The 13986-nt window shown below is 43.2% G+C and overlaps 1 protein-coding gene across 4 annotated transcripts in view; it reads left to right on the top strand.

Annotated features, from left to right (window-relative positions):
• Positions 1 to 13986, top strand: part of MBD5 (methyl-CpG binding domain protein 5) — a 368139-nt gene that overhangs the window by 36941 nt on the left and 317212 nt on the right. For all 4 annotated transcript variants that reach the window (XM_069225228.1, XM_069225227.1, XM_069225226.1 and 1 more), the window contains exon 3: positions 10568 to 11228. In XM_069225228.1, the coding sequence (XP_069081329.1) occupies positions 11116 to 11228 (113 nt within the window). In that variant the 5' untranslated portion in view covers positions 10568 to 11115. The remainder of the gene's footprint in view (positions 1 to 10567; positions 11229 to 13986) is intronic.

The raw sequence follows: 13986 nt of genomic DNA, 5'->3' as shown, positions 1-13986 counted from the left end.
GGAAAGCATAATTAACACTGAGTGTTACTGTGCCTGGGACATGTCCCTTAATATGGTCGGAAAGGTCTTACCCACAACGGGTGTCCGGCTCCAAAGAGGCTCCGAATATTAATGTTAACGGTATTGAAAAAATGGACAGCTCTCACCAAGCATAGCGAAAATAAACCTTCCTGGCAGTTGCAGGCCGCGATCGCGGGTCAGTTTCAGTTCTTTCTGCACTTGAAACTGAGTTGGCGCAGCGCCGTATGCGAGGAATGCACGGAGCCCTCTAGCAGTCGGAAGACCACCCTGCGCTCGGAGCCAAGGTGCTTGCCACGAAGGAACGAGAAGTATTCCCGCAGCGGCGACTAAAAGACATAAGTACCTGAAAAGGAAAGACCAATATTGGTACCATATGCTGTTAAGCCAATTGCCGTACAATGAAAAAAGGGAGTGGTACTTATCTCGCAGCCGGAGCAGTACAGAAAGAGGAAGGAAGGACGTCTACCCAGGCTCTTCAAGGACTTGTCGACCATTGATTAGACATCGCTTGCTGATCTATTTGTTGTTGTTTTCCCATTATCTCATGTGAAATGTACTTTAATGAATGTTTTAGTGCTTGGTTAACACTGCTGTTGAATAAAGTGAGGAAAGGAAAAGCCTAATCCTCGTCTCGGGTCCTGACATAGAATTAGCAAAAAAGTCTTACCTATACCTACATATACCTTATGCTTTTGATATAGAAAACTCCTTTTTTCTGTGACAAATTATTGCATAGTGCTCAAAACAACTAACTATATCTAAGCCAAAGCCACAATAAATCCATTGTCAAGTCTAGGTCTGGCCTAAAAGAAAGGGGCTTCTACTAGAATCTAGCTAGTAGTATCATGCTGCAACAGAAGAATGCCATGCCAGACTGGAAAAAAGGTAAAGCCTCCTGACAGCGTAAGTAAAGTAGTTTTTGTGTAAAGGCTGATGGGCTTTGTTTATCCTTCAGCTCTGTGATGCAGAGTATCAGATAACATGTCTGTTCTTTTGCCACCTCTTCCTATGAGCATCTGCGTCTTTGAGGGTTTCCCCTTGATTAGTCCCGTACCCTGTTATCCGTTAAAAGACAACCTTTCTACCCTCCCTTCTGCAAGCTTACGTTCCTCAGCATAGATTCTCACGCCTCCCTTTTCCCTCTCTGTATTATGGCATTTGAAAGAGACCTGGTGGTTTGAATAATATAGTTGTTTTTGTAATTTAGAAAGTCATATTTTTCTTTTCAAGTTGTAGCTAAAGGTCCCTTAGAACTATGTTGTGGGTGTGTGTCTACGTGTTCCCATCATTGCTTTATTAGATATGCTGTTTTGTGAAGGCAATTCGGATTGACAAGGCATGGCTCTCATAGGACAGATTACTAACACTGAGCACTCTAAGGGCCCAACTCATCAAAGATCCAACATATTCCACACTTAGAGTTGATGCACCCCAAGTTTCTCAGGCCATCCGAGAGTCTACTGCAGGTAGAAGCCTTCAAAGAGGCAATGCTCCAATTCTTCCAAGCAGTTGTTGCCCCCCTGATCCCCAGAGCATTTTTGGGCCCAACAGATCACTCAGGAGCGATAATTGAACTCCTTCCGGCAGGCACTACCCACAGCATTAACTGCCTTTTGCCAGCATTTGGTCATGTTTACACTCCCTTACTGAAAGCTATGTCTGTACCTATGACACTGGCTGTATGCCTCAGTTATACTGGTTATTTATATGACTCAACACACATCTGTGATCCAGACCCATGTCTATGAAATCACCAGAGCTGTTAGCAATCCTTCAGGATCCTCTTCAAGTGCTTTTACCCGGTCACCAATATCACATTGTGCTGATGATAGACTTACAGGATAAAAGTGGTCCTTAGACCTTGCTTGAAACTGAATTGGAATCTACTGGGACTCCCTACCAAAGAAAGTACTTCCCTTGCTATGGTTATATGTAGATTTTACAGCTACATTTGCCCACTTTTGAGACTAAGGCTAATATACAGACTGCAATTTTGCAATCTTTAGCAAACTGATAACTAATTCATCAGAGCCTTTCATTGAAGCACTGACAGATGCCTTGACTGCAGCATTGACAAATCTCTACTCTACACCAGCAGTAAGTCACTCCATAGCTTGGTAATACAGGTCTACTTCGGGTGGCCTAGGCTTCTTAGGTATCACCTGCCAACGCTTGTGGAATCTCTTGTCAACAGCAAAAAAATATTTACCCTGCATATTTGTTTTTTAGCTGGAAAGACTTTCAGTGTAGGCTTTGGCCTGCAAGGTAGCGCTGAATCGCATTGATGTTCTTTACAAGAATGCATCTTTGTCTGCCAGCTTGGGCTTGCACTCCTAGAATGTGCTTTGCTTACACAGATATACCCAGGTGCTCCAGGATATGTCGAGCTAGATCTTGCCCGCTCTCCTAGAGGAGTTTCACAACATTTTGGCTGGAACAGTCCGTGATGGGCAGGATGCAGAGAAGTAAATATGTGCAAGCCTGTTTGGACCTCCCACAGATTGTGTAAGGAGCATTATGTGCACAATTGGGGTCATTTGTTGTCAAGAATGGATGCACAAGTTTACCCAGGAAAATGCAGTTGTCCCTCAAGGACATGCATTTATATGACTCCAAACTCTTTAGAGACGAGGCAGATTTAGCAGTGGAATAATTCAAAGAAAGCTATGCTATGACTAACACCTCGGCTTTGCTAGCTGTGGCTCACCAATGTCACCAGAAATGCCAGAAGTTTAGGACTTACTCCAAGGGCTTGGTATAGTGCTAAAGGTAGCCATCCAGCAGCCTGCTCAGGCCTTTTATGTCACCATGAGATGTAGTGGCAGTAGAGGATGGAGCCTAGCAGCATCACAGCCTGTCCTGGTTTTCCTCTTCCCCTACCCCTACCCCTACCCCCACCACCAACATCACTGGTAATGTAAACATTTTCTCCATTTAAGAATAGATCTTTTGTCTCCAATAATCTTTATAGCTACTTTTTTCTGTCGTGGATGTCACACTAAGCAGGTGTTCATGTAATAAATCACTCCGTTATATTTCTACCTTTTGGGCGCGTATGGGAGCTGCCCACTTGGATGTTCACTTGTTTCACTTCAAGTGCAATAAACGCCTTTTTACGAGTTTTATATACCTGTGATAGTAGATATGAAGAGCATATACCTATGTGTTTTGTTAGGAGAGTTTTTCCAAATGCCTCTCCCAGCTTAACCTTTTGATAGTGTAAACTACAAAATATGTTGAAATCAAGCCCATTTTCCTCTGTGACTTAGAACTGTCCCATATTCCTCAACATCCATGGAGTAGTCTTCCTTATATACTTACCAGATGGGTGAAAGATGCCCTTCCTCCCTCAGATTTCAAATATGGCACAATGCAGATAAGGAGCAAATTATGTATTTGAAACTGGGGATAACACGGTCCAAAAAACGAAATCTTGTATTTCAAATTACCCAGTAAAAATGGGATAAGCCATAGCAGGAATGAATGGTGCACAGTAGTAATAACAATCAGGAGGCCATAATAGATTTTGAATGGGAATATTTGTAACTACACTTGTTCACCCTTAGCAAGACATACTTGGGGCACTGGAAAGCAGAATATGTTTTTACATGTCCAACATGGCACAATTATTTAAGACATGTGGATTCTGCAGGCTGTCATAAAAGGTTACCCACTTTCCGTTTTTTTTCAGCCCCCTCTAGATTCTCCAGTTTTCACCATGGCTTGCGCAGAACATGCCTCCATTCATGCCAGAGAGGTACAGTCATTACTGACTAAAGGGGCAACGGCGAAGGTACTATCTAGTCCTCAGATCCACTATTTTTGGGGGGTGCTGCTTTAGTATCCATTCTAAAGGTGAGGAACCTACTGTTAGACGTATCTATCAGAAGAGCATATCCTGTTCTGTGCAGTTGGGTGGGGGGGGGACCTCTAGGTTCAGAAAGGTTACAATTTACATTGTGTACACTGTCACATAAAGTGATCTCTACTGATGATCCACATCTTAGCGTGCACAACGCTTTGTTGCCTGACTTAAGCACACAGGGGTGTCGCCTATAAACAGCTTTGTCACATCTCTTCCGGAGGCAGAACAAACCTGCTGCGGAGTTCGATGGCACCATCTATCGTCATGAAGGAGCAGTTGCTGGAAAAGCCTCTAGGTCCAGTCTGGCACCTTAGGGAATGCAGATTGTGAGGAACCTGTGGTAAGAGAAAGCACAAGAAGGAGCATTATTGTAGGCAAGTAATTTGTTTGTCTTGAACATTTAGATACAGTTCCTAATTTTCACCAAAAATCCTTTAATTGAGTAGCACTCAAGTTGTGTAGGTGTGGTACGTTCTGCTAACTGTGGCCATGTTGGTCCTGGAAGAATTACGAATAGCCAACATAACAGATGTCTGTATCCATAATAATTGCTAGGTACTTGTGTGTGGCCACTCAGGGTTTGATTTTCAGCAAGTCAATTGAGCACAATGTTTTGTTTTCACAGTGTTCTGTGAAAACTACCTGATACATCATTTCAGCACCTTAGGCAAGTGCAGCCTGAGCATAAAAAACAAACAAGTTATGGCGCACACATTTCTTTCTGACTTACCTGGAGAACGTATGTTTCTGATAGTTACGTCTAACTGCAGATCACTCACTTACAACATCCAGGTGCCTGAATGGAATCAGAGGATTTTATAGCAGTACTCTCATACTCCCCAGATATAATGGCAGCAGATCCGGTACTCACTCCCAAACTATTTGGGTTCCTATCAACTTCAAACTTCTATAATTTTTTCATAGGGAACTATGTTCCCACCAAAAAAGACATGATTCAATTCCGTGCCACGAATACAAGGAGAAGATGTCAGTCACTGACCTACTCAAGATGTGTCTTTGTTGCCTTGGCTCTGAACATAACTCTTAAATCGTGAGATACAGCTGCGCTAATGCAGCCAAAGTAGACACTGGCTACCTATATGCCTATTGCAACAACCTTGACAAGCGGGAGGGATGGCATATCAGACATTTCTATGTATTACATTGCTGAACAGTTAGGAGTAGTGACAGAATGGTCGAACTTCGACAACATATGGGCTCACATGGATCATACATTTGTAGGTAGACTTCTCTGGGATCTTGATTAGTAGGATAAAAAGCAAGAGACCAGCCAATGCATACTTGACAACAGCACTTAAATGGGACAAGCTAACTACTTTCCCATCACCTTAAATTCCAGAGTTTTCTTGCCCGGCTTGAAGGACCATTAGAAAATGGTGAACTTGAGGATTTAGGGTGATTTGAGATCTTTCAGTGACAAGAGACCGAGGGCAAAAGAGTTCCCACTAAACAAAATTGGGTTCTGTACTCACAGCTGAGAGAGGCAGTTACAAGATCTAACACACCATTTGACACTTCAATCTCAGAATTAAGGTAACCTGAAGAGCTAATTGTCTACAATGAACTGGGAACAGATTATAGTACAGCAGAGATATTAGTTACCATTGTCTATGCAATATGTGCTGTACTACAAAATGGGGACATGCATGTTAGCACCACAAGTGTTAGAAACAGGGAAACACACTAAAAGATTATGCTTGGCTGGCAGTATACCCCCAGATGCCTACACACCTGCATCTCAACACTAGTTACGCATGCTGGAGGAAATGTGGATTCTCCTTATTTTGCAGGATTCTCCAGAGTTAAAACAATTTGGAAGGAGATATCAAAAGTCCTACAAACTATGGAACTATGGTGTGATGCCCTCTTCCAAGGAATACAGAAACTAATATTCTGAGTGTTAAACTGACTGGTTCCAAAGGACTATCTAAACAAAATTGGTGTGTTATGATGCAGTGCCTGGAAGCTACGGACAGCACCATTGCACTTAATTGGAAAAATAAGGAACCACTGTTGTTAACACCATGATATCAAAGAGTATGGGCAATTCTTGTTTTTGAAAGTTTGAACCAAGTAAGGTACAAGGTACACATTCAAGATTTGAAACCATGGGTGAAAATTATGAGACAGGGTGTCCCACATACAATCTGTTCTCAGAAATAAAGTGCAATTGGTTTATATAGCTGAAGTGCATACAATTAATCGATATGACCAGTAACAAACAAGCTTTGAGGGAAACATTGACTATGCTGGATAATTGTATAGAAGTGTGTATAATGTAGTTTGTAGGTGAACCTGACCTTGTGGGTGGTAGTGGGAAAGGATTAAGAAATGAGGGTTTAAAAGAGTAAATATACTTCTCTTGTTTGAAGATAAATTTCCTCATTGTTTTGTCAAGGTTTAAAATTTCAATAAAAATTATTTTGACAAAAATGTCAGTTGAAAGTATACAGTTAACAGTCCAAAACCTAAAAACCACAACATTATATCACAATTTGTGCAATTTTTGGCTGTGTATTTTAATTGCAGCATCTTGTTGCTGGCTTGAAAGTGTCCGGCATGTCTTGAAAAAGCTCAACAATTCAAAGTCTTTTTTTCTGGGTAATCCTAATATTTTCTACATGCGCGTTCACTGTCGAGTCTCAGTCTGTTTTGTTTGTCATAAGAGCTGTACCAGAGTGCCATCAGAGCATGACCTCTTTCTGAGATTGAGTTCATATTGCCTCCTCAGTGCAGGCTATACCCTGACATATGGCTATAGCAGAAGTCTTGTAGTGTCAACGTCCATGCCTTTTTACCTGTTCTTTTCTGAGGAGACTGGCTCTCCTCCTCTAAAATTCCCTCAAGTCTTCTTGATTTTATTGTGCATGACACCTGTATGATGGCGTGTGCGTGGTTTTGATTTTCATGGATGACTTGGTGAATGGAGGATTGAATTTGGACTGTATTGCTGGCTCAACAATACAGCAAATTTGTTTTAGAAAGACTGGTGAACCCACTTTGGACATACTAACATATGTGCATTCCTCACTTGTTTCTGGGTTACTTCCTGAAGCCTGTTTTACCTTGTTGGTTGGGGTAGATCACCATCTATTATTTTATCCAGTGTAGATGCTTTCCCTGCTGGGGTAAACCTGCCCTTCACCCATTTGATCCACCCAAAGTGCTGCACTTTTTCTATATGAATCTTCTAGGTTTAGTCTCATTTACATTAATCCTTTTCTGGTTTGATTTAAAGTGTGGGAGTAGAGAGTGGGTGAGTAGGCACTTGCATGTGTCTACACCCTCCTATGGGGAAGACTCAAATAGACATCAAAGGGTATGCCATAAGCAATAAATGGGGTGGGGGGGGGAATTTCTATAGGAGGGCACAGGGCACAGGGTGGACGAGCAGCTCAAATAAAAAATAAAAAAAAGAGAAGACAAACATCCACATAGCCAGTTCAGCAGGTGTCAGTTTTACCGTATTTTATTAAACATACGCTATTTGTTTTTTCCCACTTATTTTGGACACTGGAATATCAGATCAGTCTCTTTCTACCTTCAGTTGATACTTATTGCCTGAGCTCTTTACTGGGGTTCTAGGTAGGTGTTGTAGTGAAGGACAGAAACCCCTAAGAAATAGGTAGAGGAGTGAGGGGTATAGGTATTCTAACCTGAAATGTGAATGGCCTCTGGACTAGGAAGAGACAAAAGTTAATTTGCCAGTATTTGCAGGATAGCATTGCCCATATTATAATCTTGCAGGAAATTTACCTGACTAATTCGTAGTGTGAGGCTCTTTTTAGCAGTCAGAGATGGTTGCGCCAGGCAGTACAATCATTGACAACTAAGGGAGTGACCCTAATTGTCTAAAGAAACAGATTGGTCTGGCAGATGGTTTACAGGTAATTTGAATTTTGAGCAGAGCAAGTTTACTTGTGCTGGGTATTATGGTCCCAAATGTTATGATTGGTCCTTATTAAGGCATTTTAGGTGAGAATTTGTTGCCATGGGAAGTGTGTGGGGGGGGGGGGAGAGTGGGAGTGATGTAAATGACCTGCTGGGTGAGGAACTTTATAGGTCCTCTAAGAGGAGAACAGTGGCCTTCACAAGAGTCAAGAAGGATGTGAAGAATCTGATACAGGATCTTTCTCTGTGTGATGTGTGGCGTGAAAAAGTTGGAATTCAAAAAGAGTACACTATTTTTTTCAGTGAAAGATACCGCAGTTCCTCTGGGATAGACTTTTCTTTGGTAGACAGATCAGTATTACACAATATCAAGAAGACTCTGCGCATTTCTGCACATTGTTGAGATCCTTCAGCTGTGTTTTTTGAGACAGACCAGAGGTTCAGGAAAAACCTAGGTGGATATTGATTAGAACACTACCTTAAGATGCAAATGGACGTTTGGTTTTAAGGGAGGAAAGTCTGCAGTATTTTGGAAGTAATCTGGATAAGGCTTCCCTGATATTGGTGTAGGGTGCATATAAGAGAGTTGCCCGAGGCATCCTGTGCAGCCAGGGGGCTTGTAAAGGAAGAAAAGTGTGAAAGGAAGACAAGAGGTTTGAGTAACAAAATTGGAATATTAAAAAAGGAGTTACAGGAGTCGGAGGAGGAGGTCGCGTTGGCTGATCATAGGTTGCTTGAGAAACATGAGGCTTTCAAGCAGGTAATAGAGAGGAGGAGTAGAGAAAAAAGTCAAGCAAGCTGACACACATTGCATACAGGGAGAAGAGTAGAAGACTGTTTACTTGGAATGCAGGAACAGATGGAAGGTGGAATTATATTGAGGCGCTAATAGTAGGTGAAGAGGGAATATTTCAGAAGATCCAGATCAGATAGAAGTGTGTATAGTAAAGTTGTTTGAATATCTTTACACAGAGGCAACTAGCTGTAAGCAGGTACCATTAAAGTGGTTGAGTGGGGCACTTTATCTGTAGAAGAACAACAGGCCTGCTTGACCCCCATCTCAGAGGAAAACAATCATTGCACAAATCAATAGACTTGGAAAACAGAAAGCCTGGATACACTCCAGGAGAGTTCTATAAAGCTATATAAAGCTTTGAAAGAGGTTATAGTTCCTTTATGTAGAGAGTGGTTGTCAGCGAGATCACCTATATACCTGACACCCCTCCTCCCCCCCCCCCCCCCCCCCCCACTCAAGTAAGCCAAGCCATTGTGGAATGTAGCCATAATCACCTTACTCTTGAAGCCCTATAAGAATCTGAAGAATGCAGATTTATATAGGACAATTTTCCTGTTGAACTTTGATTATAAGTTTTTTTTTTTTCTGGCATCTTATCAAGAAGACTATCCAAGGTAGCAGGTAAAATAATACATCCAGACCAGAATGGAATTTTGCCAGGAAGCCCTTTGCTTGACCTAACCTATTTGTTAATATCATCAATAGATATGGCTATCCAAAACTCAACCCTTTGGCTGTAGTCACAATAGATGTGGATAAAGAATGTGGATAAAGATTTTGATGGGGCCTTTTGGGCTTACTTGTGGAAAGTTTTAGTGGTGGTTGTCATTCCACCAGTATTTGCAACTGTAATTAAGACCTCATGCACAGCTTCATCTGCACAGATTTCGGTAATGGTAATCTGACTAGGAGAATTAACACCTGGAGGGGAACCCAACAAGGAGGCCCACTTTCCCCTTTACTCTTCAATCTATACATTGCGCCCCTAGCTCAGGCTATTAGAACAGACATTGACATTCTGCCCTTCAGGTCTCAGGGACTTCTGAATAAGATAGCTCTGTATTCAGACAACAATATTCTGTACACAAGAGATCTCAGCAGGGCAGTCACCTTAATAGAGGGAATTACTGATGCCTCTGTGCTTTTTCAGGCTATTCTTATAAATAAGAGTAAGGTGGAGGTGATGTTTTGGAAGCCCAGTTTCGATAGGATGACAAAGGAAATTGATGTAATATTAGCAATATGGGCTCATCTTCCACTAACGCTACATGCTAGAACAAATGTGGTTAAGATGATGATCATGCCCAGTTGAGAAACTTATTTGAAAACGTCCCTCTTCTTTCCTCTGAGTAATGCCTAGCTAGTGAATTTCATTTTGGGCTAAAGGTAAGTCACTTGCATGATTTATTGAAAGATCATACAGGAGAACACCTGGTACAAATATTTGCAGTTAGTTTCTCTGGGGGTCTAAGAGATGGGGCAGTCAAGAGGGTCGGGAATTTGATGAGAAGATGGTTGACTTTAAGCCCCCTAAAAATGATTTTTCCGTATGTGATTTAGTTAGGATTCTTCGTTGGTACATTGCCATTGTATTTTATATTTCTCCAATTTTGTCTTTTAATAAAACTGCTAAGTCTTGCTTTTGTGAACATTCTGCATGTTTACTCCAGCTGTATTGTCAGTTTTACATTAGTTTTGAGCTGAGTCACATGACTGTGTCGGTGTGATGGCTTGTTTCAGTTTTCTGGAGACCATCCTCCTATAGACTTTGTCGGAACTAAAATCTGTACTGTATCTGTGCAGTAGTTAAAAGGCATTCACTATATTTTAAAAAAACCTTGACTAAATCTTTCCCATTTGTACCAGTGATGTTGTGTGAAGAAATGTTTGAAGGACAAAGATAATTCTTAAAATATGATATAGCTATACTTTAGCAAAAGTTCTTAACCATGAATGTTTTGCATTTATTTTAGATTGTGCAGTTGGCACTTGAAAATCATGAGAAGAATACAGGAAAAGACAAGTTGGATTTTTGTCATGGATTGGAAGATAAAAAGAAAGCTAAAATAATGTGGTGTAAATACAAAGGGTGTGCAACCTGAACTTGTTAACATTATAAGCTGAGAAAATGAAGGTGCTTGGAAATGGTACATTAGTATCTTGCAGTCTTCAGTTTGGAGACTTGATTTTAATGTAGAAACATATTTCCCTCCTAGCACAAAACAAGGTATTATGTGTTTTTTGAGGGGCAAGCATTGGTTGTACCCCTGTTTTACCTTAAGGAAATGGTAAAATGGATTACCTGCTACAGTAAATGTGGATGATCGGGAGCATCTGGCTTGCCACAAAATCATGGCATGTTTCAAGGACATAATTTGGATTTGAGCTAAAGCCTCCTAATGCACTCTGTACAGTCAAGGTTTGGCTGTACTCTGTGGTCCACTTAATGGCCATGATGGCAACTAAAACAAAGATATCATTTTGTTGGTATCTTTGAATAGTCACAAGCAGTAACAGAAAAATGAATGGAGGAAAAGAGTGTGATGGAGGCGGTACAGATGGAAGGCTACCAGCAGTGCAAGTTCCATTTGGTTGGCAACGTAGGGTGGATCACAATGGAGTACTTTATATTAGGTAAGCATTGTATGATATATGTGATATGTATACATGTGTATATGCATGTTTGCCTGGTTTCCACAAGGTAGGGATCTCTGCTCCTGCCATGGCATAAACTGCATATATAAAAAAAATACTGCCAGAAAACTCTTTCAGAAACAACACCTTAGTCAGATTGTGTGTATTTACGTGTTACATCAGGTGTGAATAGTTAAAAAAAATGTCTTTGAACAAGTACTTAAAGTACATATTGTCTCAAAAAAATATTGCATGGGGAAACATTGACAGGAAAGGTGATTAGACAAACATAAAGAGGAGTTTACCCAACACAGTTGACCAGTTTCAGCTCTGAAAACAGATACATGTGGTTGTTTATTACATGTAAATGATATATACTTTGTCCAGAGGTGTTTGACCGCACTGTAAGAAACAAAGGGACAGTTAGCATTAAGGACACCTTTGGAGTGAATGCGGACTTCCACCCTAGCTATTACATTCAGACTTGTGTAGTAAACTTTCAGGAAAGAACTGATAAACAGCCAGTCGATCGATCAATCGGTGTTTGTAAAGCGCGGCTACTCACCCGTGGGGGTCTCAAGGTGCTGGGGGGAAGGGGAGGGGCCTCATCCGAAGAGCCACGTCTTGAGGTTCTTCTTGAAGATGGTGAGCGACGGGCTTTGTCTGAGGTGCAGGGGGAAGTTATTCTAGCTCCGTGCTGCAGTGTAGGTGAAGGATCGTCCTCCAGCGTTGTTTTTGCAGATGCGAGGGATGGTGGCCAGGGCCATCTGGGCGGAGCGGAGGGATCTGGCGGGGGTGTGGCTAGAGACGCTGTGGTTCAGGTTTGCTGGTCCTGTGTTGTGTATGGCCTTGTATGTGTGGGTGAGAAGCTTGAAGGTGATTCGCTTCTCGACAGGTAGCCAGTGGAGGATCCTCGGGTAATGAGTTCTCACTGAGGGAGGTCCAGAATGAGTCTGGCGACGGTGTTCTGGATGAGTTGTAGTTTTTTTATGTTCCTGGTTGAGGTGGCGGCATAGGGTGCATTGTCGTAGTCCAGCTTGCTAGTGACTAAGGCGTGGGTGACTGTCCTGTGACAGTCTGCTGGGATCCAGCTGAAGATCTTCCGAAGTTTGCGGAGTGTGAGCCCGCAGGAGGAGGCAACAGAGTTTACCTGGCGGGTCATGGATAGGGAGGAGTCGAGGATGATTCCTAAGTTGTGGGTGTGCTCAGCCGGTGCAGGGGGGGGGCCTCTTAGGGATGTTAGCCACTAGGAGTCGTCCCAAGCTGAGGTGGCGTTTCCAAAGATGATAAGCTAAGTCTTGTCCGAGTTGAGCTTGAGGCAGCTTTCTCTCATCCAGGTAGCTACAGCTTCCATTTCTGAGTGGAAGTTCCTTTTGGCTGTGTCTGGGTCTTTGGTGAGGGAAATGATGAGTTGTGTGTCATCGGCATATGACACGATGTTCATACCATGGCTTCTGATGATGGCACCTGGAGGGGTCCTATATACGTTGATCAGTGTGGGACTCAGTGAGGATCCTTGGGTGAATCCACAGTTGACTCCCGTGGGTCTGGAAGTGTAGGGCGAGAGTCTAACCCTCTGCATCCTCCCGGAGAGGAAGGAGTAGATCCATTCCAGGGCTCTTTGTCCAATTCCTATGTCATGGAGTCTGCTGCGCAGAGTGCTGTGTGAGACCGCGTTGAATGCTTCTGAGAGGTCGAGGAGTATGAGTGCTGCGGCGTGGTTGTGCTCTAAGAGTAATCTGATGTCATTGTTGGCTGCCAGGAGGGCTGTCTCCGTGTTGTCGTTGCTGCGGAAGCCGGACTGGGAGCTGTCCAGGGAGTTGTTGGCCTCAATGAAATTCCGTAGTTGTGCGTTGATTACTTTCTCCAGTACTTTGGCAGGGTAGGGTAGCAGTGAGATGGGCCGGAAATTCTTTAGTTCTGATGGGTTGGCTGAAGGTTTCTTCAAGAGAGGGCGTATTTCGGCGTGTTTCCAGTCCTCAGGGAAGGTGTCTGTGTTGATGGAGCAGTTGATTGTGTTCCAGAGCTCGGGCATGATGGATGTGCTGGCTCTGATGTATATGAGGTGGGGACAAGGGTCCGAGGGGGCTCCAGAGTGGGTGCTGTTCATGATGTTGACAGTTTCCTCTGTTCTGTACGTTGATCAGTAGTGGATGGTCTGAGGGGATGGGTTGGTCACAGGTTCCGGTGCCAGGATTTTCCGGGAGGAAGCTGTTGTAGATGTCCTGGATCTTGTAGTGGAAAAAGGAGGTGAGTTTGTCGCAGAGGACCTGTGATTGGGGGATGCTGGTGGCTAAACACCTGCGGGTGTGCTTTGATTCTTGGAGTTCGGTGGTGAATCAGCTGGCTTTCTTAGGTACGCGTTTGGCGATGTCAGCCAGAGAGAGGCTAGAGTGTTGTCGCATTTGGTGATCCATGCGTTGAGATTGCGTGTTGGTGTCGTCGGAGGGAGAAGGGAGGGATTTGGCGAGCGATGAGGTGAGTTGCTCATTGGTGATTTCGATTCATTCCCGGTGGGTGGGTGGGGTTGGGGTTGGGGTCCTGGAGGTGTGCGTGCGTCTGCTGGGCGCGATGATTGTGAAGTGTATGCAGTGGTGGTCGGTCCAGTCTGGGGTGGAGATAGTCTTGCTGGTGATCCGGTTGCTTTAGGTGAAGATAGGGTCCAGTGTGTGTCCTGCAATGTGTATGGGTGAGGAGACCAGCTGTCTGAGGCAGAGGGTGGCAAGGTTGTTGAGTAGAGCATTGATGTTTGGGTCAG

The sequence above is a fragment of the Pleurodeles waltl genome, chromosome 3_1 (genome assembly GCF_031143425.1).
Source record: "Pleurodeles waltl isolate 20211129_DDA chromosome 3_1, aPleWal1.hap1.20221129, whole genome shotgun sequence".
NCBI classification, from domain to species: domain Eukaryota; kingdom Metazoa; phylum Chordata; class Amphibia; order Caudata; family Salamandridae; genus Pleurodeles; species Pleurodeles waltl.
This window is presented reverse-complemented; position numbering and strand designations above follow the sequence as displayed.